Source organism: Bison bison, unplaced genomic scaffold (genome assembly GCF_000754665.1).
Source record: "Bison bison bison isolate TAMUID 2011002044 unplaced genomic scaffold, Bison_UMD1.0 scf7180017864200, whole genome shotgun sequence".
NCBI lineage: Eukaryota > Metazoa > Chordata > Mammalia > Artiodactyla > Bovidae > Bison > Bison bison.
This window is the reverse complement of record NW_011494772.1, coordinates 4,674,555-4,700,019: the sequence shown is the minus strand read 5'-3', so window position 1 is coordinate 4,700,019 and position 25,465 is coordinate 4,674,555. Positions and strand designations below refer to the sequence as shown.

Here is a 25,465-nt window from a genome sequence, read left to right as displayed (position 1 = left end):
GAACTGAAAGATGTCAGGTTCATGGGTAACAGTGCCAAGAAATTCTTCCTTTAGATGGGTAAGTTTGACCCTTCAAATATCCATATTTCTTAAAAAAATAAAATATATTTATTAATCTTTTTAAGTTCCTATGTTTCCTACTAGAATAAATATATTAATGATTATATTAATAAAATATTATTTTAATATATAATCAATATTTATAAATATTTTATATAGCTATAAATAATATATAAATATATAATTAATATTTATAGTTTATTTGTTTTTCTTCTACTAGAAAAAATATCTAGAAACATATACTTGGAAAATAAGATATTTTGGCAAGACTTTTTTTTTCTATGCTACTATATAACACTCCAAATATAATGCTTAAGAGCTCTACTGTAGTCTAGGTGCTCATGATATTTTAAAAGAGGCAGGCTTGTAAATGTTTTTAAATGAAGAAGTTGTTATGCAGAAGGCAAACCATATTTGTAGAAAACAAAATTGATATAGAAGAGCCAGTTGATGTGACTGCTGTGGATCATGAAACAAGTAGATATTCAAAATTATGCCTGATATAATGAAAAGGAAGGGCTTTCCAGGTGACTCAGTGATAAAGGATCTGCCTGTCAATGCAGCAGATATGGGTTTGATCCCTGGGTTGGGAAGATCCCCTGGAGGAGGAAATGACAGCCCACTTCAGTATCCTTGTCTGGGAAATCCAATGGACAAAGGAGCCTGGCAGGCTGCAGTCCATGGAGTCACAGAGTCAGACATGACTTAGCGACTAAAGAACAATGAAACGGAAAGTTTGTTTTGAGAAATTATGTTTGTTGGTGACACAATATTTCAAATTGGTAGTAATTATAGCTTTGTTTCTGTGGTCAGACTTCAAATGAGTGATAAGGAAATTGGATGACTTTTTGTTGGTCTGGAGCATAGCTGCTTTACACTGTGTCAGTTTCCGCTGTAGAGCAGCATCAGCAATATGTATATGTATATCCCCTCTTTTTTGGATTTCCTTCCCATTGAGGTCACCACAGAGCAAGGAGTAGAGTTCTCTGTGCTATACAGTAGGTTCTCATTAGATATCTATTTTATACATAGTATCGTAGTGTATATATGTCAGTCCCAATCTCCCAGTTCATCCCATCCCACCCTGAATTGAAATGGCTCTAAACATTTTGTTACAGCTTGTTTGAATTTTAATTTCTGCTTTGATTTCTATTTGAATAAGCAATCACAAAGGCAAATCATTTTGCAAGAACGTTGCATGTAGGTTACACAGTTGTTGATTTTGACATTAAAGAAATCTAACTTTGAGATCTAAACACACACACACAGCCCTTATTATATATAACTCTGTCTCTAAATATTAACTTGCTGATGACATATTAGCTGATGACTTCTGCCTTTATTCATAGTTTTGAATTATTCAGATTAGTTAACAGTTTAATAATATGTATGCCATCATCTTCATTTTGAACATGTTGTTTGGTATGATCTAGGGTGATTTAGAGCCAAATGAAGTTCCAGTGTAGAATGAAAACATATGTCTGTTCAGAAAAACAAGCAAAGCATCTATAGCAATGTTTTCTGTTGTTACATTTTTGTACTTACTTTCTTGGAAATATTTTTAACTGAAGTGTTCACATGAGAGGAGATGATTAATGGTGATGAAAGGTGCTATTGAGTGATAATTTTACTGATGTATAGATAGAGCTAAGATGTTTTAATACACTTGAATTTCAAAATATCCCTTTAAAATACCTTCTCATTAATTTGTTAACTCTATTCTTCGTTTCTTTTCTTCTCCCCTTTTTTCTCTCAGAAAAGTAGAAAATTGCAATGAGAGTTGGGAGTAGAGCCAATAAAATCTATAAGGACTAGAGAGAAGAAATGTATTTATATATTATATTGACAACAGATGTCGCAATGATCTTGTATGAATGGTTTACTGAGGATTTATAATGCATAGTTAGAAAAAACCATGCAACTGTTCACAGGTCACTGGAAGCCCTAAATGTTCATTTAACCTCCGACCTTAGTGTCATGGAAACTTGTGGTCATCTTTCACCCATAACATCCTTGAAACTGAAAGTTCTTCCTGGCCAGGAGATTTTCAATTACTTTATTGATCAAATCCATTTACAAGACAATGAGCTACTCATTTGGGCAGTAAAAAAAAGAGAAAAAGAAACTAATCAGATGTCCTTTGCCTATATCTAATGATTTCACGGGTATGACAATAAAAGCAAGTTACAAGTTGCCTGAATTCTATATATTTATTTCATTTGATGCAAAGAAGTAACATTATATAAAATTTAATAAATAGCTTAATTTCTATTAATACTGACCCATTTATCTCACTGAATTTTAAAAATCATAATGTTTAGAGAATTAGCCTTCCATTTTTGACTTATAAATAAAATAAATTCCATGAAGCTTTCTACTTGAATAACTATTTGCACAATTATTGCCAGATATGTCAGAATTGGTATAATATTACACTTTCATGCTCGCTCTCATTTAATTTACTTCTGAAATGAAAAATTTGAACAAGAAAATCAGTGAACTAAACAGTTCTAATTTTTATTTGTGACGACTACACAGAGAATACTGTTTTCCTTAGGTTTTTACAAGATTTTCTATATATACACACATTTTAATACATATTTGGATGTAGTAGGTGTAGGTTGACTTTAAGTCCACTCTGTTTTAACATGCCAGGACACATATATCATAACCTCTTTTTTAAATCAAAATTGGTTGGCTTTCTCATGGTAGGCTCTGGAAGGGCTATTTTAATATTTTTCCCTAAAACTGTAAAGTCTAGCAATAAAAATGCATCTAGACTGAAAAATAAACAAACATATAAACTTGTATTTGTAGAAGCTGGTAGACAAAGGAAATTAGAGCATTAATAAGCAAAATTACTTTTTTTGATTATGTACATTATAATACAAGATGACTTTTTTGAGAAAAGACACTCTTCACAGTTGCTTAACAGTAATTCAAATTCACTATTTTTTCTTTCTGTGAAAGTTATGTATGTATTTAAATATTATATACATATAATAAAAATATAATAAAGAGCAAATATATATAATTAAGCAAAACCTATGCAAAGTTTATAAAACTTTCTCTTCAGAAATCTTTCCTTGGACCTGGATATAAATTTCAATATGCCATGGTTTTCTAATGAGTTGTAGATAAAAACTTGCCTCTAATTGATTCCATATTTTCATCACACATTTAAATATTACTGTAGATTTTGATATGCTTCCTAAATCATTATATAATACTTCTAAAGGTCCTGATGATACTGCTAACAAATCAACATTTGATTTAAAAAGCACAGTGACCTAAGTTCATGAAATTATGGAAAATTTACTTGAATACAGGAATTGATATATATGTAAATGCAAATTTTTCATGAAAGTCCTATTTTTGTCTTGTCATATATATATTCTTAACTAGATTATTTTTTTGCTGAATTGTGCAAACTAATTAAATTATATCACCCAAATTATATTACCATAATTTAGAGCAATGAAGCAGTTTTGGAAATAAAGTATTTATAGTCTAAGGTATTATCATGAAAAATATTATATCTATATAAATAAAACGTAACTGGTACTATGAAGGTAAATTGGCCATTTTATGAATGATTGTCATAAGCTCTCTACATTTTCATTTTCATTTTAATATGATTAACTCTTTCAATAATACTAAACATTTCTAAGATGTCAGAGCTCATCTTATCATCATCTTAGTTACAGGTAAGTCAGAGTAAATAGTAAATAATAATATGACTTCGGTAAAATATGTACAGATATATGTGTAGTATGTTTAGATGATAAATTTATACTGGGTATAGAATATACAGAAAAAAGTATAAGTAATATGTATGACTTTGGGGCTTTAATCTTACTTTTGCTATGACCACTGATGATATAAAAATTTCTAAATTTCATAAAAGTTAAAATATTCTGAAAATGTCTTTGTGTTTTAGTTTTGACAGATAGACCTCCACCTATAATTCTACAAGGCCCAGCCAACCAGACGTTAGCAGTAGATGGCACAGCATTACTGAAATGTAAAGCTACTGGTGACCCTCTTCCTGTAATTAGCTGGTTAAAGGAGGGATTTACTTTTCTGGGTAGAGATCCGAGAGCAACTATACAAGAACAAGGAACCTTACAGATTAAGAACTTAAGGGTAAGTAATGTTGAGTTTGTATTTGGATCTTCCTCTCAACATAAGTATGTATATCCCTAGGGAATCACTCCATTGGGAAATTAAATCTTACATGCCTGTATCATCGCTGTACATTTGATTATAGACCATGTTATTTCTTATTTTACAAATGACAAACTGAAATCAGAGGGAAGTTCTAAATGAAATTAGAAGGAAGTGCATTGTCCTTACATTAATCATAAGTTCATAACAGACCTAAAAACTTTCTATTCTTCATTCAACCCCATATGTATGTGATCAATGAAACTAAAAAGGTTAAGCACATAAAGTTAATGATAGTAATGGTATATTTAAAATAGTTTGAAAAAAATAAAATAATTTGAAAGGGACAGATGTGTCTGTTTTACTCTCATGAACAAGGGAATTTCTAAGGAAATGAGGATAAAGCAGTTCAGGCAAATACTTTATGCGGAGAATAAGAAAGAGATGAGACTGGTGAGGACACAGGAAGCAGGTTTGGCTAGTTCATAAAAAATCTTATAGTTTAGGCAAAGTTGCCGTGCAGTTTAGATTTAAATCTGTGGATAGCAGCAAGCCATTGCTGATCTTTTGGTGGAAAATGATAGACAATGATCGTTCCTGCCAACTTACCAAATTAGACTTGTTTTCGGAGCTACTCAAAATAAAGTTTATTTCTGAATATTGTATTAGCTATCTACTATGTGTAACAGTATTAGCAAATGCCTAGAGGCTTGAAGCAACGCATGTTTATGACTTATAGCTTCTGTTAGTTAGGAACCTGGGCATGATTTATCAAGGCCTTCTACCCTAGGGTCTCGGAAAGCTTTTGTCAGGTTTGTAGTCTCGTCTGAAAATTGACTGCGGGTTGGTTTGCTTTCAGACAAAATGGTTCTTAGCATTCACTTCCTAATGGCTTTCGAACTGGTGACCTCAGCTTCTTGCTTCTTGTTGACTGAAGGTTGCTTGTGGTTCCTTACCATGTGGATATCCCCAATAGTTGCTTCCTCAAAATCAACAAGGAAGACAGTCTTTTAGCAAACAGGATTACTACTCTATATAACAGTCACAAATGTGACATCTTGTCACCCATGCTGTATTCTGTTGGCCAGGAGTAAGTCAATAGGTCCCTTACACATTTGAGGTGAGTCAATACCAGAAGGATGTTGTCATGGGGACCACCTGCCCTATGCAAGTATATTCAATTCATTCAACCAAATATAGAAAGCCTCCCTTCCATATAGCAAGTACTGTGCTAAAGCTCAAGGGTATGTCAGAATCGTCATAAGACTGGGAATGAGGGCCTGACTTAGGGTGGTTGATGTGATAGTACATGAAGAAAAATTGATCAAAAATGATTCAGTGAAAAAACAGTTGGTAGAATCTGGTATCTAGGTATAAATTGGGAACCAAGGTGATTAAAAAAGAAACAAACAAAATGATGTTGAATTTTCCCATTCAGAAGCCAGAGGAATAAGGTAAAATAGTTACTACATGTATTATCAAATGATCACCACAGGCAATATTTTTTACAATGTGAAGTATTTGAAATCACATGTTTATCAGATGTGTCAAATACAGATACCTAACAAAAAGGAAGAATAACTGTTTTTTAATGTGCAGATGCACAGACACAAATCTTTAACTTGTTATTAAAGTGAATGTGTATAATTTTTATTTTAATTTTGAGACAGGCATTGCTCTAAGTAGACAAAATCCTGTCAAGTTTTATTTGAAAAAAAATTATATAGGTTTTTCACCTTTGTTTATTATAAATTAATTGTAAACCTTCCTTCGATAAAATGGGAGTCATTTAAAAATTAATGCCAACTTTCCTTGAGTAAACAGTTTAACCACTTTCTTTGAGCCAAAGGCAGAATTTTTGGGGCCACAGATGATAATGCATTTCCACTGTATTAAAGGGTGTATTTGAACAGTCAAGACCCTCAGTCGTGCTTAAAAGTAGTAATTAAAGGTGGGTGCTTGATGATGTCAAAGAAACTTTGAGCCTTCTGTCAGGCTCCTAAGTAGTCTTTCATAGATGCCTACGTCTGGGGGCTTGTCTTCAGCCAACTATACAAGGAGAAAAGTAGGTGAGAGTACCAGCACATTGTCTCTTTTTTAAAACACTTGGTTAAAAATAAAAGGAGAAGGATAGGAAAGATGCAAACCACTCATGACCAGAAAATATATTACTTAAAGTTAAGGAATAAAAATGAATGTGTTATTGATGATGGTGAAATAAGACTGAGCTTTACTAATGATATTTAGGATTTTCATATCACTTATGATAAAATTTCATAATGAAAATGTTATTTTTCTGTAAGATGACTGTCTTTAACGGGAAGTAAAATGTTTTACAGTACTTCACTAAAACAGTCAAAAGAAGGTTTCTGTAGGTCATATTTCTTTGTGTCTCACTTTCTTTTTCAGCACTTAATGCAAAGGGGGAAAAATTGTGTGATGAACACTGTATACTTATGGTCCAGCTAATTGGTAACTGAATCTGTTTCTTTTGAGAACTAGAATATTCTAATACTCATTAAAACCTACCTACCACAGATAATGTCAAACTCGTATCTCCACATAATGACAAGGAGATGCAGTTAAGAAGCATTACCTACCTATTCTTCTTTTAGCATTTGCACATAATAACAAGTGCTACATTTTAGTTCAACTGCTATAATAAAATGCAAATTCTTTACTCTTTCACAGACCGTATTCAAATGAACATCCCATTAAAATCCAACCTCGACTCATTATATTTAGTTTGTGAGTGATACTTCTTAAATGCGAAGATTTCTAATGACTATAATGCGTGCATAGCCACATTTGAAAAAATGGCTTTTTCTATAATGGCTATCCCCCATCATTCATCGGCATAATAGAAGACAATTGTACAAAGATATTATAGCAAAGAATGACATGCCAGAGCAATTTGAAACTTAAGTTAAAATACACAATGACATTTAAAATCAATTAAAATGGTGGAACCACAGTAACATCTAGGCACTAATGATTTACCCAAGAATCAATTGTGGAAGGTTGAGTCATCACTTACATTTTGAACCCAGCAGATACTATATTCCATGAACTCGTATTTTATCAACAAGTAGACTCATGTTCATCATGAAATTTTACTTCTATATCTTCTGCTTTGCCTTACTTTGATCATCTGTTTCTCTTCCCAGTCTCAGTTTTCCTTCACGCCTAAACTATTGTGAATGAATGGTGTTTGTAATGTCAGCCCATGGGGCTCCACCACAGGGAGGGCTTTTAATTTACATCTTATGATGTTGCAGTTTTTGTCAAGATATAATCACAGAATCTTCAGCCTTTAACATTTATAAAAGAGAACTCTTGATTATATTATCAACTATTCCTCAAATCTTTTACCACTAGTCAATGAATAACAAAAATGTTTTAAGTGTCAGGGGAGTGTATAATTTTCTCAGTTCTGTCTTGTCACAACAAAAATTTGAAGTGACGGACTTTATAGCCCTTTGCATGTCACAGCTCTCAGATAGACTGTGCCTCAGCTCTTGGACAGATCAGTGTTACGGCTCTTCGACAGATCAGTGTTGCAGCTCCGTGTTACAGCTCAGTTTTATTTAGAAAATAAAGGAAAATACATCCTCAAGGCATGACGGCATGCCAACCCAAAAGATGCAAAGAGAAGAGAGCGAGAGCACCCTGGCCCTTCGGCTGCACTTTTTATCTGGTTTTTTTTTTCTACTCCCCCCCCAGGCCTGCCTTATGAAAATTGGGCTAGACAGGGGTGCTGTTTGTTTTACCTGAGATCCTCACTCTGGTCCTCGGACCTTCCTTTGTTCTATTTTTGGGCTTTTCCCTTCCTTGTCTTTTAGCCACCACCATTCTGGTCTCCTTTTCCCTATTCTAACTACCTAAAATAAGCAAATAGATGGGGAAACAGTGGCTGACTTTATTTTTGTGGGCTCCAAAATCACTGGAGATGGTGACTGCAGCCATGAAATTAAAAGATGTTTACTCCTTGCAAGGAAAGTTATGATGAACCCAGACAGCATATTAAAAAACAGAGATATTATTTTGCCAACAAAAGTCCATCTAGTCAAGGCTATGGTTTTTCCAGTAGTCATGTATGGATGTGAGAATTGGACTATAAAGAAAGCTGAGTGCCGAAGAATTGATGCTTTTGAACTGTGGTGTTGGAGAAGGCTCTTGAGAGTCCCTTTGACTGCAAGGAGATCCAACCAGTCCATCCTAAAGGAGATCAGTCCTGGGTGTTCATGGAAGGACTGATGTTGAAGCTGAAACTCCAATACTTTGGCCACTTGATGTGAAGCGCTGACTCATTTAAAAAGATCCTGATGCTGGGAAAGATTGAAGGCAGGAAGAAAAGGGGATGACAGAAGATGAGATGGTTGGGTGGCATCACCAACTCATTGGAGATGAGTTTGAGTAGACTCTGGGAGTTGGTGATAGACAAGGAAGCCTGGCTTGCTGTGATCCATGGGGGTCATGAAGAGCGGGACACAACTGAGTGACTGAACTGAACATAAGTAATCAGTGAATGAAGGTTTTAAGTATACTTTTAAAAGTGTTATGTATTAGATAAGTTCTGTGAGCCTTTCAGCTCTGTATTGCAATCGTTCTATAGATATCATTTATTTGATTTTGATGATGCAACTTTATTTCATTCACTGTTACACTGTTACAACTTTAATGTGAGTACTGCACTCTTTAAAAGGAAAGATTCAGTTTTCCATTAAAAAAAAAAGTTTTTTTTCCCCTTTTCACTTTTCTCCATATCTTTAAAAAAAAAAAGAAGAAGTGTTGCCCCCCACCTCCATGTTATCTGAGTGCTTATTTACTTCTGGGTATATTTTATCATGTGAAATAGAGTTTATTGATGACAACGAGGACAGCTTTACACTACTGACATTGCAGCCAGATTCTTTACTGTGTGAGCTACCAGGAAAGCCTGAATGTTTATAGGATTCTGAAAAATTCTCTCCTGAGTTATCCATATCTAACTCTGATACAGTGAAGCCCCAACATAAAATGGAGTTAACAGATAAGAAGATTGCCATGGAGGAAAATAGAAAACTATTAAAGTTTACAGACAACATTTAGTTGTAGAAATATAATAAGAATCTTTGAACCACTGTTATGAGCTTATTTTAATATTTCATGTGTATGTATGATTGACTCTAGTGTATAATTCCGACAACCAAATGATATATTTTAGAAGTCAAATAGTGCCTTGTTGAGACTGAGTAATCATTCTACAAATCAATTAAAACAGTTTTATTCTCTCCCTTCTATGCACACTAGATTTCTGATACTGGCACTTACACTTGTGTGGCTACAAGTTCAAGTGGGGAGACTTCCTGGAGTGCTGTGCTGGATGTGACAGGTGAATTCTTTGTGAATTATTTTAATAGAAGAAATCTTGAGCCAGTTTTAGTGATTAGCTCATTATCAGATAACAAGTTAAAGAGAGAGCAAGATTTTAAATTTATTGACTGTAAAAACTAAGCTTTATGTCACTTTTTCATTTCTACCCTGCTTGGCACATAGCATTGCATATATGAAATTTGATACATTTGTCCTTGATAATCTTACTATTTTCTCTGACTAAAGAACAAGCAGTTCAGGTGATCATGTGTGAAAGTAAATATTTTCTGATATTTAGGGGAAAAAACAAATATTTACTTTTATACTTTTGATTCGTGACGATGAATTGCTCACTGTCTATTCAAATTCTTTAATAGGTTATTTTCTGTCTTTTAAGCATCATTGTCAACTTATGCAACCAGAAATGAATTTTTTTCTGTTTCTCCTCTATAGAATCTGGAGCAACAATCAGTAAAAGTTATGATTTAAATGACCTACCTGGACCACCTTCCAAACCACAGGTCACTGATGTTACTAAGAACAGTGTCACCTTGTCCTGGCAACCAGGTACCCCTGGAATCCTTCCAGCAAGTGCATATATCATTGAGGCTTTCAGGTATGAGACAGTTTCTTTTTTCTCCATTGGGTTTTTGCTTTAGCTTCTATATCCTAAAATCTCAAGTGAGCTATCCTGCTGTTTTATTCTAAGGACATGTTTAACCAGTGCATTTTAAGAATTTATCTTTGGTATTTGACTTTATTCAAGAATAGACTTTGGGTTTATTTTTCATTCATACCTTAATTATAACATTAAATATGCATCATCATTGCCTGTGCATATAGGCATCTAGTTATGACATCATCATTAGCAAAGTTATGATATCATCATTAGCTCTCTTCTTTTGCCTGACCATTGTAGGGATTTAAGATGAGAATTTTGGCTTTAGAACTAAGCAGGACATAATTTAATTAGGCACAAGCACTTTTTAAGTTACCCAACTTGAGGCATGGAAACTTGGAACTTTACTTCCTAATAATTAGAGAAGAATTTGAAATAATTCCAGTGTTTTATGCTATATATTTGACTACATGTTATGGCTATGCCTAAGAGAAAATTAAAAAGTATAATTAAGAGATTGATTACAAGCACTTCTGATGGCTGAAAGGAAACATTAGGTCCAATCATCATTAGGAATAATTTCCCTCACCTTAGGGATATAGACTATAAATTAGCCAATACTGGTATAAAACTGTCTTATGAGAATTTGAAAAAAATAGTTATACTAATGAGAAAATGTAGCTTCATATTCAGTTTCAAACCGCTTCTATTTGCCATTATAAATATAGAGATAGCGCCTCTCCTTTTTAAGCATAAGGGCAAATCATCACTTTCATTTTAGATTTCCCTGATTTATTAAAGTTAATGATCAGTATCTAGTTTTCAAATTTCACAACAGTGTTTCTCTGTAATTTTCATGCTTTGATGTATAAGGACTTCTGAAAATCAGACAGCCCTGAAAAATCACATTTTCTCCTCATTCTAAGCAAAAGTAGCATGTGAGCTTAGACAAAGGGCTTTGAAAGGGCATCCTATCTGTTAAGGGGTCCACACACAGAGTCAGAGATATTTCACTATTCTGAGATGTGAAATCACAATTCTGTGTAATGTACAATTTTATTAAAAATGTGACCAAGGGAAAATATTCATTACATGCTTCCTTTCTTCTTTTACAGATATGTAGTTTTAGAAGGCTCTATTATAATATTGCATGTGGAATTGATGCAAAAGAAAACACAACTTGTAACAGGAAAATGTATTGGCATAATTTACTCTGTAGTCCATTTATTCTTTCTGCAGGTTAATTCTTTTCAAGGTATATATATACATTACGAGGACCATATTTATTGTATAAACTTGATGTTGTGATCTTGGCCTCTGTTCCTTTTACAGGTATTCATTTAGTGGGCTGCTGTGCTTTAGCAAAGGGCTATCACATCTCCTGGGCTGAGTTTAATTTTGTTGTGCATGGCACTTCCGTTAGGTGGGCTCGGCTTTGTTGTGGAATAAACTGAAATCATCCAAATGTTTCATTTATTGGGCTGAACACTTCAAGCGTTGTGTGTGTGTGTGTTTAATTTTCAGCCATTAACCTTTGTCATTGATATCCAACTCCATTTCCAAGACCCTCACGACTGTTCTTTAAATGAAATTTCTGTTCCCATTTCAGCCAATCGGTGAGCAATAGCTGGCAGACAGTGGCAAACCACATAAAGACCACCCTGTATACAGTGAGAGGACTACGGCCCAATACAATCTATTTATTCATGGTCAGAGCAATCAACCCCCAAGGTCTCAGTGACCCGAGTGCTATGTCAGATCCTGTGCGCACCCAAGGTAATTTCAGTAACTGTAAACGTGACTGGTTCTAAAAGAGGCATTAAACATGTCATTAAGGACAAAGGGATTGAAGGACCACTGATAAATGCATCTGCATTGCATATTAAAATGTTTCACTAGACCTGGTCCAGTGAAAGAAGAGAAAGCTTCTCTGTTGTTCACCTTTAGTGAGTATAGCTTCTTTCTGCAGCTGTCAGGGTTTATTTAGTAAAAATCAAACACAATAATTTGGTACAATTACATAGTAATTTAAGGCAGGGCTTAACTATAGGACTTCAGGGGTTTCCCAGGTAGCTCAATGGTAAAGAATCCACCTGCCAGTGCAGGAGATGTGAGTTCGATCCCTGGGTCAGCAGAATCCCCTGGAGAAGGAATGGTAACCAACTCCAATATTCTTGCCTTGGAAATCCCATGGACAGAGGATCCTGGCAGGCTACAGTCTATGGGGTGGCAAAAGAGTCAGACATGACTTAGTGACTAAACAACAACAAAACTTACTGGTCATCATTTTAATTATATAATAGAAATTTAAAGGTATATAATTTATGGGCTTCCCTGGTGAGTCAGTGGTAATGAATCCACGTGTCAGTGAAGATAATCTGGGTTTAATCCATGGGTTGAGAAGATCCCTTGGAGAAGGTCATGGCAGCACACTCCAGTGTTCTTGCCTGGGAAATCCCCTGGACTAAGGAGCCTGGTGGGCTTCAGTCCATGGGGTCATGAAGAGTCCGACACTCTGAGCACACGTGCACATAAGATTTTTCCATATTTCAAAGGAAGGGAAAATGTTTCTCCTTCTTTGAAATTAATTCTGCCATAATGAAAAGTGAATGTTAATGGATAAGATGCCCTGTTAAGGATTTCAAAATTGCTTCCTGTGGTTCAAGAATTGTGTTTTGATTGCAAAGTGGGTCTCAAGGTGTGCTTCCTAAAAGCAGCATCTCATCACCTGGGGCTACCTTGGAAAAAATTCTCAGACCCTGACTCTGAAGCTCTGGGGGTGGCGCGCAGCAGTCTGTTAAAGTGCCCTCCAGGAATGTTCGTGCTCAAGTCTGACAAGCATCTTTACAGTAAATGGTATTAAACCAGATGTTTAAAGCAATAATTTGTTTCAGGAAGCTGTAAATCAGGCTTTCTTCCTGAGGTATGTGATGCTTTTGATGAATAAAAAAATATATATTTTATAAGATCAAAATGGAAGATTCCCCATCTCATCTTTAGTAGCCTATCTCTTCACACTGAGAAATTGCTGGAGTCTAGGGGTTAATATGGGATGTTGAATCTCCCTTGTTACTAGTAGATGAAGGGAATTAATAAAATAGAAATGGTGGCTTTATTATTTGTTACGACTTACTTCCCACAGGGTTCTTGAGAAAGGGTTAATTATTTATTTGTAAAAGGTTTTGAACAAGATATAATTCAAAGTAGTATTTTTATGCTATAAAAAGCACCATACAGCCATAAAATATTATTATAATTACAGTGTAGCTTGGTGATGTAACTAGCATGCTATTATAACAGAGAAGGGCGCCTTAAAGGAATCAAGTCAAATAAAGTCACCACGTGATTTTGCAACGTTGCTGACATGATGACAGTCATGGGAGGAGGGGGTGCCACTTTGCCATTGTTCTGTAAGAAGTAACGTGATTAATTTTCCATGATGATAAAGGGCCTGTAGGTAAAGAACCTGTCTCGAGAGAAAGAAAAAGTACAACAAGGAATTTGAAGCCCTGAAACTGGTTCTATTTTACCTTGCCTGAATCCACTGGCTTTTAATGTGTATGAATTTCATGAGTAAATTTAATTATTGAACTTTAAAAAAAAAAAGAGGTGTATGGTTTTTAAGTCAAGAAATTGCAGTACTCAGATAATTTTTTTACTTGTGTAGATAGAAATAGGTTTTGTGCATAACTGCAATGGAAAGTGGGGAGATCACAGAATGGGGAAGACTTTTGGTGTGATTAAATCTGGCGGCCGTTCTTGATCATTCAATAACAGTGCCAGTCGCTAAATCTTGACTCATAAAATAACTTCTCTGCGAAAAGGTCAACAAAGATTAATGAAAAGTTGTTTGTGATCTGGCTTGTTCCAGTCGAGAGACCATATAGAGCAAAAGACTTATGCTCCCATAACAGATATTTAATAGAAAAACTCATGTTTTGTGTCTGAATGTCAGGATCATTTTTGACACCACACTTTCAAGCAACTTTGCATTCTGCCAAGCACTTCTTTGCAAAGAACATTTTGTGGTGTGAGCTCTTATTTTTTGAAGATACTAATGCTGTAGAATTTCCAAATTTCTTATTTCAGTAAGGCAGCAAATGCTTGTACCATCAATATCACAGTAAACCATAGGTATATTAGCAAAGACGAGTAGCATTCACATGATATTAATAATATATAGGTATATTGATATATTGGTACATATATTGTGTATGTTGTCTAAAACTCCCTCTGCTGTTTATATTAAAGTTATATTAAAGATGAACAAGAAGTAGAGCTGGAGAAAAATTACCAAGATGTAGTGCCCAATGGTTGTTCTTGTTTAGTCACTCAGTCACGTCCAGCTCTTTTGCGACCCCATGGACTATAGACTTCCAGGCTCCTCTGTCCATGGGATTTCTCAGGCAAGATTACTGGAATGGGTTGTCATTTCCCTCTCCAGGAGATCTTGCTGACCCAAAGATCAAATTCCTAATTTCTGCACTGGCAGGGATATTCTTTTCCACTGAGCCACCAGGGAAGCCCTCCAATTTAAGTTAGTGCTGCTGCTGCTAAGTCACTTCAGTCGTGTCTGACTCTGTGCGACCCCATAGACGGTAGCCCACCAGGTTCCCCCGTCCCTGGGATTCTCCAGGCAAGAACACTGGAGTGGCTTGCTATTTCCTTCTCCAATGCATGAAAGTGAAAAGTGAAAGTGAAGTCACGCAGTCGTATCTGACTCTTAGCGACCCCATGGACTGCAGCCTACCAGGCTCCTCCGTCCATGGGATTTTCCAGGCAAGAGTACTGGAGTAGGGTGCCATTGCTTTCTCCAAAGTTAGTGCACCCAGTTTAAATTATTTTTGAGATAGGCACTTAAAAATATATTTGCAAGAGTAATGCTTCGTGGCCTGAGAAATTAGGAGAAGGCAAGATTAAGAAATTAAATCATTTTAAATTGTACTTCCTTCCTTAAGTAAGGTGATTACAGAAAAAAATCAACTTACCATTGCAGTGTACCACTTGAATCTCTATGAAATTCAGTGTTTGATGTCAGTTTGATGGACTTGGATATCTATAATTTATCTTATTTTTTTCTTTAATGGACACAAAGGGTATAAACTGTTGGATGGGAAATAGAACAGTGTTTAGGTAAATGGTGAATACATGATCAGAACAGATTATGGCTGAGAGTATATCATTCTAAACATTGCAATTCTTCTCACCCCAACACTCACTACAAAAAATCAGCAGCCTTATTTTTGTCAAGTATTGGAGTACTGTTCAGAATTTTACACAGAACATTGTATCAGTGTGTTAAATTGGTCATCAGAATTTTTTTGTGTGAATTTGGAAGGATTCATCCCCTTCTTTCCCTCATTTTATTTACCTTTAGTGGCAGGCTGCAGTCCATGGGGTCGCAAAGAGTCAGATACAACTGAGTGCCCACACACACACACACACAGTCACATAATTCACTCCTAGGCCCCCTGCTTCCTTTCTCTTCCACTTTCCCAGACTGAAATAGGTTCAGAAATAGCAACACACAACCTGCTAATTGGGAAAAGGGATTGAACAAATTCCTAAACAGCAGTTTTCAGATCTGGCCCCGGTAACTACTTGTGGAAGTCCTTCAATGTTTCAACATCTGTATTAAACTGATGTTTCTAAAGAAATCGTACAGCCCACACTTTATCCTTTAGTAAGAAAATAATAGATCTTTCACAGCAGTGTACTGAATGGGGATAAGGGGTCACTAACACTTTTATTAATATTATTTTAGCGAAGATAAATCTCACTTTATATCCTAAAGTGGTAGTATGTATATAAATATTCTTTAATGTTGTCACAAAGGATTTTTAATTTTCCCCCCATAATTATTTCTAATGGCATAATATTGGCTTATATAATATGTACTGGAATTGCACTGTGAATTTTTAAGGATTGGAACTGTTTATCCCTATAGATATCAGCCCACCAGCACAAGGAGTGGACCACAGGCAAGTCCAGAAAGAACTCGGAGATGTCCTTGTCCGTCTTCATACTCCAGTCGTACTGACTCCCACCACTGTTCAGGTCACATGGACGGTAAGTTTTTAAAGGCTATCCTAATGGTGGTCTCTTTTACTCCTTTGAGAAAACAAACCAGAAAAGAAAAAAGCAAACAAACCAAAAATCAAAACCCTCACCATTTAAAGTCAAGGTAAATCAAAGGCAAAAAAGAAAAAAAAAAATTCAATAGGCAAAAGTATAAACAGAATGAAAATAGATCACAATATAAATAATATGTTTTGTCTCCTGAATGTTTACATGGCCTTATTGAGATGTATTAGCACACCAGAGTTAAAGTATACAACTCAATATTTCTTGGTATCTTTGCGGAGTTATGCAATCACCACCAGAATCTGGTTTTAGAATATTTCCTCATCCCAAAGTAAAACCCTGGGCTGTTGAGCAGCCACTCCTTCATTCCCCTGACTTTAGCCCTTTGCAACCACTAATCTGCTCTGTATGAATGCGCCTCTTGCCTTCATGTGAATGAAATCATGCAATATGTGACCTTTTGTGTCTGGCTCTTTTCACTCGGCGTGGTGCTTTTGAGGTTCATCCAAGTGGTAGTATGCATCAGTACTTTGTTTCTTTTTATTCAGAGTAGAATTCCATGGTATAGATGCATCACATACATCTGTTTAGCCGTTTATCAGCTAATTCGTCTTTGAGTTCTTTCCACTTTTGGCCATTATGAATAATGGTGTCATGAACACTTGTGTCTACATCGACATATATTTTAATTTCTCTTGATGTATACTTCTGAATTGTTGAATTAAACTCTTAACGTTTGGGTGAATTGCCAAAATGTTTTTCAGAGAGGTTACACAATTTTATGCTCCTACAGCAATGTTAGAAGATTCTAGTTTCTCTCACATCTTCAACAACCCTTGTTATCCTGGCTTTTTGATTATAACCATTCTAGTGAGTATGCGTGGTATATTACTGTGATTTTAATTTACATTTCTTTAATGACTGTTTTGAATCTTTCATGTGCGTATTGAGCATTTGTATATCTTCTTTAGAAAAATGTCTGTTCAAATTCTTTGCCCATTTTGAAACTGAGTTGTCTTCTTAGTATATAGTCTTACAAGAGTTCTGTACATGTTGTGTGCAGATGCTTTATCAGATGTATGATTTGTAAATATTTTCTCCCAATCTGTGTGATGTTTTTTGCTTTCTTAATGATGTTACTTGAAGCACAAAAAAATTTAATTTTGAACTTTTCTTCTAAATTTAAATCAATTATCTTTAAATTCTTATAGCTGAATATTATCCAGCAGTACCAAAAAGGTATATAATTTCACATAGTAATTAATTTATTTATAATTAATTAATAATTATAGTAAAAATTGATGGGTCTTAATAAATAGATTGTTATTTTAATATATGCTTTATTATAATTTTTATATAATAAAATAATTCCATGCCTTATTGAGTATCAACCTACCCGCTATTATTTCAGAATGAAAAATGTTTTCATCACATGGTAGTCACTGCAATGAAAACAATAGCTAGCATAAAAATATCCATATTATTGATATTAGAGATTATTAACCTTTGTATGTGTATTTGTGTCTGTGTGTCTGTGTTTTGTGAAGAAACAGATAATGTGCTTTCTTCTGCCTGATACACTTAGTGTCAACTTTTCATTCATGCTCAAGATCTCTTTATTATAGCCTCTAAAATTTCATAAGGAGGATAAACGAGCTTTTCATAGTCTCCTGTTTGTTAATAGATCTTGTATGTTGTGTAAGTAATGGTCATTTGACCTAGGGATATCTAGAAAATTTTTGTTTTAATTATAGTATTAGAATTGTATCAATTATAGTTGATTAGAAAGAATTATATTAATGAGAAAATATTTATGATTATGTCTCTGTTAATGTTTTTGTTGGTGGTGGTATTGTTTTAGTGGTAGTAGAAGAGTAACTTTTAAAAAAAGGATGTTACCTGCTTCGAATGCACATTTCTTTAGGTTAATAACTTATTTCACCTATTTCCATCAATTTCCTCAATAAAAGAAGCTGAGAGTGGAAAACTGGTTATTTTTCATCAGTTCTTAATCAATAATGTTTGAATTAAAAAACACAATGAAGAGAGTTATCCCAGGGTCTTCTTAATAATAAATCTATTGAGTAAACACAGTTCAGTAAGCATTTTTTGAGGACCAGTTTTAGAGTAAATGTTGGAAAACACTATATAACACTATATTTGTGTTGGAAAACACAAATCTACTTGAGAAAAACATAGAACTTCTTAATGATGGTACATAGGGATAAGAGCCATAACTGATATATATATATATATATATATATATATAAATTTTATAAACAGAGGCTTCCGTCAAAGAAGAAGTAATTAACTCTGTCCTCAGGCATCAGAAACAGCATTATCACTTTTCTACATCTATATGGGGAAATATGGAGGCATTATCGTATTAGAACAGAAGAAACTGAATTAACATTTAAGGCTCTTTAGTCCAATTCTCAGAGAAGGCAATGGCACCCCACTCCAGTCCTCTTGCCTGGAAAATCCCATGGATGGAGGAGCCTGGTGGGCTGCAGTCCATGGGGTCTCTAAGAGTCAGAAACGACTGAGCGACCTCACTTTCACTTTTCACTTTCATGCATTGGAGAGGGAAATGGCAACCCACTCCAGTGTTGTTGCCTGGAGAATCCCAGGGATGGGGGAGCCTGGAGGGCTGCCGTCCATGGGGTTGCACAGAGTCGGACACGACTGAGCAACTTAGCAGCAGCAGCAGCAGCAGCAGCAGCAGCAGTCCAATTCTATTTTTAAGGGGTAACCCCAGTGACTCAGTGGTAAAGAATCCACCTGCCAATGCAGGAGATGCAGCTTTGATCCCTGGGTCGGGCAGATCCCCTGGAGAAGGAAATGGCAATCCACTCCAGTATTCTTGCCTGGGAAATCCAATGGACAGAGGAGCCTGGCGAACTACAGTCCATGGAGTTGCAGAGAGTCGGACACGACTTAGCAACTAAAAAGTATAACAACAGTAGATTGTAAAAGGAAACCAATGGAGGCAGGTTGAACAGTGTTTCCAGGATCCTACATCTTTGTATAGGTAAAAATGGGATTAGAGCTTCCTTAATGTAAACCTGCTCTTTGTTTTTCGCTTGAAACTGTAGACAAATATTTAGTTGGAAGAAATACCTATTAATAGTGGAATTTCAACATATGACCTTGGACGGGGCATGTTGTTGCCCCTTAAATTAGACCAGTCTAATGTTTGGTCTGAGAGTACAAAACTGGGTAGTGCTTTAACAAAAAATAAAACTAAATGTATGTTTTAAGAGTAGCTATGATTATCAGAGAAGGCAATGGCACCCCACTCCAGTACTCTTGCCTGGAAAATCCCATGGACGGAGGAGCCTGGTAGGCTGCAGTCCATGGGGTCGTGAAGAGTCAGACACGACTGTGCAACTTCAGTTTCACTTTTCACTTTCATGCATTGGAGAAGGAAATGGCAACCCACTCCAGTGTTCTTGCCTGGAGAATCCCAGGGATGGGGGAGCCTGGTGGGCTGTCGTCTATGGGGTCGCATAGAGTCGGACACGACTAAAGCAACTTAGCAGCAGCATGATTATTTAAGGTTGCATTGTTTCTAATTTTATTTTTCATATAATTTCACATTGACTTATTTTGGTTTTGGCATACAATGGTTTCTATTTTTCTGCTCCCATGAAGGGACATAATGACCTCATCATTTTTCCAGTGGCACAGAAAGGGTATTATCTGCCAAGATCTCTTCCATCTTTCTGTAGCTTTGGCTCAATACAAAACTATTCAATAATAAAGCCAAGGAAATGCTTGTATTTTTAACACCAGATTTTTCCTCATTCTCCCCTGACAAAAGTCTTCTCTGCTTTATTCTGAGTTTTAAAGGGTTGCTTTTTTAAGCTGCTTCTAAATGTGGGGATTATTTGGGTAAAGAATCAAAGTCATTATGTTTACGAAGTTAATCACTTTAAAAGTCACAGAGTTTAAAAGAATCAATCAAAGTAGCTCAGAATTGTAGGTCAGCAGTCTGGGTTCTTCCAGGAGAGGGACCTTGACATATTCATCTTTATATCCCAAGAAACGTGTTATTACTAGTCTACATATCTCTCCCTCATGAGCTTGAGTTTTGAGTCCAAAGTTCAAGTTTTCACTTCTGTTTTTCTCAGAGGAGAGCATTTATTATGAAATTCTTTTTCAATAACTGTCCATTGAATGATCAAATCAGTTGTCTTCATACATTTTATTTTTTTTTTATTTTAAGAAAGAAAGTGTTTGACTATATCACAAATTCTCCATGAATTTGTATTTACACATAAGGTAAGTTATGTATTTGAGAAGTAAATTTAGTGAAATAAAGTTAGACTGGAGAGGGCATCTGTGACCAAAGAAATTATAATCAAATATTTCATGTCATATTTTCAACTTGCTAAATGTGTATGTTCTGTGAATTATCACATTGTTAGTACTTAAGTTTCAGGCATGTTGATGTTTGAGGAAAGAAATATATTCCCCAGCCCATGTATTTCAATTAGGGGTCAGCTGATGTAGTTTGTCAATAGTTGGCAGGATTCTGTTACCAAACACACAGGACGTTTGGACTGGAAAAACTATCTGCCTGTCCCACATGTCTAATCTCAAACCAACAAAATTTAGCAAACACTACTTTCTAAAATGACTGTTCTTATAAAGAGGGTGGGTAAAAATGATGAAAATGACTGTTTCACTAAGAAAGGAGCAATAAATCTCTTACTTTAAAGTCATTATTCTAGTTTGTGTGTATGAGTGTTTTGTTTTTATTCAAGGACAAGAATTACAGGTCGCTTGCCCCTTAAACGTCACAGCTATTGGAGTTGAAAGAGTATTTTGGCGAACTAGAATCTCAGAACTCAGTGAAACCCAGATCTGTTACTCAGCAGGCTAAAGCCACCAAAGGAAATTCACTCTGAATTTTCAGTATAAATGGAATTTTAAAAATGAAGTGATAGATATTAAATATCTTTGTTTAATCTTTTAATGAATGTACAGATTTGAGGGCCACAAATGGACTCCCTTTTTTAGTATATCCCTTACATAACAGTGCTCTATCATTGTGCAGCTCTAAAACTTGAAAAGTGCTTTATTATTTGTGTAAATTAAGTAAACTGAGACTCACAACGTTTAAAAAGCTAAACCATCACTCAATTGAGATCTTATGACCTGAATATCGAGACTCCTTCACGTGTTCCTAAGACAATACTCTTTTATTCAGATTTCAGAAAATACCGATTTTTTTTTTTTAATTTAGTAAACCCATGGTTTTGTGGCCAAACTCTGATTATGGAGATGGTTTGTGTGTGTGTGAGCACTCAGTCATGTCTCACTCTTTGCAACCCCACGTTCTGTGGCCCACCAGGCTTCTCTGTCCGTGGGATTTTCCCAGAGACAGAGTGAGAATACTGGAGTGAGTTGCCATTTCCTCCTCCAGGGGATATTCCTGACCCAGGGATCAAACCCTCATTCTCCTGCATCTCCTGAATTGCAGGCAGATTCTTTACCACTGAGCCACCTAGCAATCCCATCACAATTTATAATAGACTCTAAAAGAAAATCTTCCTTCTTTTAATTAGAATGTTAATAAAACTAGTGACAAGCATATGGTTTAACTTGAAAGTGACCGCTTGTCAAAAGGTTCACCAAAATCAGTGGTGTAGAACACGTAGGCATTAAAATCTCACCTGTTTTTAAACAGGTGATGTGCAGCGTTTTCACTTTTGCTTTCACCTGTAACAACAAACTTTCCTTCTGAAAAGAATATAGAGCATGTATGTATAGCAACCACACAAAATCAAGTCGAAGTATTTAGCTATTAAGTAGGCCATTACACCAGTGAAGGCAGTATACACTGAAGTGAGCAAAGCAATGTTGTGCAGTAAACATTAGCTTCATAAAGTCCTAAAACACTTAATTAATGAAAACCAAACATGGATAAAACCAATTTACCCTGATTTACAGACTCCCTTCATCTGGAAACAGCTGCTTAATGTTCTTCTTAAAAACACAGCTTGCTTCTTTCAGTATTAACAAGCTATTATTGTGAGTTATGTCTTTCTTTCAGTATATAAATCCCCTTAAAGTGAATGCAGAAAAGTTTATAAAATGCAAGCTTAATGTTGTTTTAACATATGCCTCAGGGATTTTTTTTGAACATTGACAGTTATGATGAAAGGCATCTCTCTTTGTCTCTCATAAATTTAGCTTTTTGCATTTTAGTTTCCTTGTTTTATAATGTCTAGAGAACTTCTGCTTTTCGATAAATATGTACTTTGGTATGAACACAAACTGGTAGCATGGATGAGGATTCAAAGATCGTGAGCTTTGGTATCAGAACTGAGCTTACTTTTCTTTGACATAGCCTCATACAAGTGTAGTACTAATTCCACAAATCTTTAAGAGTTAGAAAGCTGTCATGTGGGTGAAGGAATTCTTACTTGTTGAGACTCATCTGTGAAACCAGAATTAGCTATACTTAGAAACACACATGCTCACGCAAATCCAACTTTATGGATTTTTCTAGCATGGACATTCTACATACCAAAGACATAGCCCTTTGTCTTGCTGTATTTTGATTGAGGTTCTGTATTTGTACATTTTCTGTCTTCACTTAAAAAATATTTTAAAATGCTGCAACTAATAAAGAAATGCCAGAAGGTATTACATGAAAGAGTATCATTTGTGTTATTATGTGTTAACAGTTGGATACAGACATTTTTTAAAAAACTGAAATAGCCATTTCCATCATCACCTTTATTTTCTCTCTTTTCTCAGCCTTCCTAAAATAGGGTTACTCCATCTCATCTCCATTGAATTTTACATTTTACTTGACAATGAAATATGTCAAGCTAAAGACTTCTTAGAATATGGCTATTAAACTATAGTATCTGGAATATTAATTGAAGAAGATACTGTGATAGTTATATTTAAGTCAAGCATTTCTAAAAATTAGCAGGACATTCAAATGTTGAAAAAGCTGAAAGTCCTTTTCTCCCTGAAATGAAACAGTGATAAAACTCCAATAAAAAGTGTTCAATAGATATAAAACAAGAACTTGTTTTTTGGATTTTTGATATTAGTTTTCCAGTTCACATTTTCAGATTTTTATTAAAAACAGCTCTTTATCCTCTGTACCTCAGATGAATGAAAGAAAAAAGAAAGCTGTTAAAGTGTGCTAACAGTGGGACTATTGGAGGACCTTGAAGTTGTTAACTTAATAAATGTCTTTTATTTAATATTTGTTAATCACTATAAACTTTTCATATGCTTTTAAAACAGGAGCTCTAGCTCCACAACTAAGTCTCTTTTATATGCTTCCTCCAGCCACAGGAATTTTACATATGCTGTTCCTACTTTTCTTCCTCTGTATAAATCTTGCTTTCTATGCAGATCTCAGCACTTGTTCTTCTTCTGGGAAACTGTCTCCCTGATCAATCAACTTCTCTCCACTCTAGGCTTTCTTGTCTGCTAGCGCATCTCATTCATAACATCATAACAAACAAATATGATGTAACTTGCCCGTTGTTTGAGTGATCATGAGATAATTTCCACCTTCTACCTGAACTCTATGCACCAGGAGGCCAGGGACTGACTCTCCTTTCATTCTCCATTTTTATCCTCAGAGTTTAACAGAATAACTGACACCTCTAATGGGAACTCAGAAAATGGTTGAGTGAGTAAAGGTGTTAGTGAATGAACAAGGGGTGATAATGGAGATTTAAATAGCACACTACATATAAAACCACAAAAACGAGAACTGTTGAATACAGTAGAAGGACAAACAGATGACAAAGCTAGAAATATTGACAGGACTTTGTGCTAATCCAAAGAATTTGAATTAATTGTATCTTAACTACTATGAAGTATTTTAAACAGGGGATAATGTAGTTCCACTCTTCATTTTGGAAGTAACAACTTGGAATCATGTGAACTCAGAACTGAAAGAGGATGTTGGAAGCAGGGTGATGAATTAGAAAGACATGACATCGCTCGGACACTTCTATTTGGTTTCAAAAGCTTTTTGCTTTGTCTTGCAGGTTGATCGCCAACCCCAGTTTATTCAAGGCTACCGAGTGATGTACCGTCAGACTTCAGGCCTGCAGGCTACAACAGCGTGGCAGAATTTAGATGCCAAAGTCCCAACTGAGAGAAGTGCTGTCTTAGTCAATCTGAAAAAGGGGGTGACTTACGAAATTAAAGTTCGACCGTATTTTAATGAGTTCCAAGGAATGGATAGTGAATCTAAAACAGTTCGTACTACTGAAGAAGGTCAGTATTCAGATTTCTAACATGAACCAACCTTAAACCATAATGAAATCAACTTCTGTTGAAGTTCTAGTTTTATCATCTTCCTTAGAAGAGTACCAATAGAGAATTCTAAGAGTGAACCTGAGAAGTGTCTTTTTTCTTCTTTTATGCTGAGAAGTTCATAGAATCTAACAGCTCAAAAATTGTTAGTACAGGTTTGTGTGCCTGATGCACAGTGAGACCAAACATACCAAAATATCGGAGTTCAGAGCAGAGAAAGGTTTATTGCAGGGCCATGCAAGGAGATAGGTGGCTTATGCCTTAAAAAGCCCTGACCTCCTCAAAAGTTTTCAGCAAGTCTGTGATCAGCCCATACACAGTTTTCTTATTGGCTGATGGTGATGAAATAGGGTGAAATCACAGGGGTTAATAATATCAGTCCTTAGACTCCAGTAGTCCTGGGGCTGTGTGCTCATGGTCCTCAAGCAGTTAACATCTTTCATTTTGTGGGGGCTTTTCCGCATCTCTAAAACAACCCAGGAAATGTGCATCAAATACTGCTATCTAGGTACTTCAGAGAGGGGGACTAAAGCAGAGGATAAGGGGGAAGACATGTCCCAGGAAGGTACCACAGGGTCCTGTTTGGTTACAAACTGACATTCAAGTAGTTTGAATTTTTCTTAAGGAAACATTAGCTTCAACTCTTGTTGGTCTGTACACTGGAATTTGATTATAATACTTTCCCTTTTTGTTTTCACACATGGCTTTAGCTCATTTAGCTTCATTAAAGGACGAGCTAATGGAAACTCAAGTACACAGGCTGTTCTTTGTCCCTCCTCTGTTTTTGGTGTCGTAAAGCATACATTCCCTTTTATAAGCCTCCTTCCCTTTGAGCTCTGCCAGTCGGATTCATAATTTCTAATCTGGAAGGCCATT

General features: G+C 35.5%; 1 protein-coding gene across 1 annotated transcript in view; it reads left to right on the top strand.

Moving 5' to 3' along the window:
* ROBO2 (roundabout, axon guidance receptor, homolog 2 (Drosophila)) overlaps positions 1-25,465 on the top strand; it is a 657,579-nt gene that overhangs the window by 543,983 nt on the left and 88,131 nt on the right. Inside the window, exons 10-15 of the mRNA XM_010844340.1 lie at positions 4,001-4,206; positions 9,520-9,601; positions 10,036-10,198; positions 11,811-11,977; positions 16,149-16,270; positions 24,319-24,550. Coding sequence (XP_010842642.1) covers positions 4,001-4,206; positions 9,520-9,601; positions 10,036-10,198; positions 11,811-11,977; positions 16,149-16,270; positions 24,319-24,550 — 972 coding nt within the window. The remainder of the gene's footprint in view (positions 1-4,000; positions 4,207-9,519; positions 9,602-10,035; positions 10,199-11,810; positions 11,978-16,148; positions 16,271-24,318; positions 24,551-25,465) is intronic.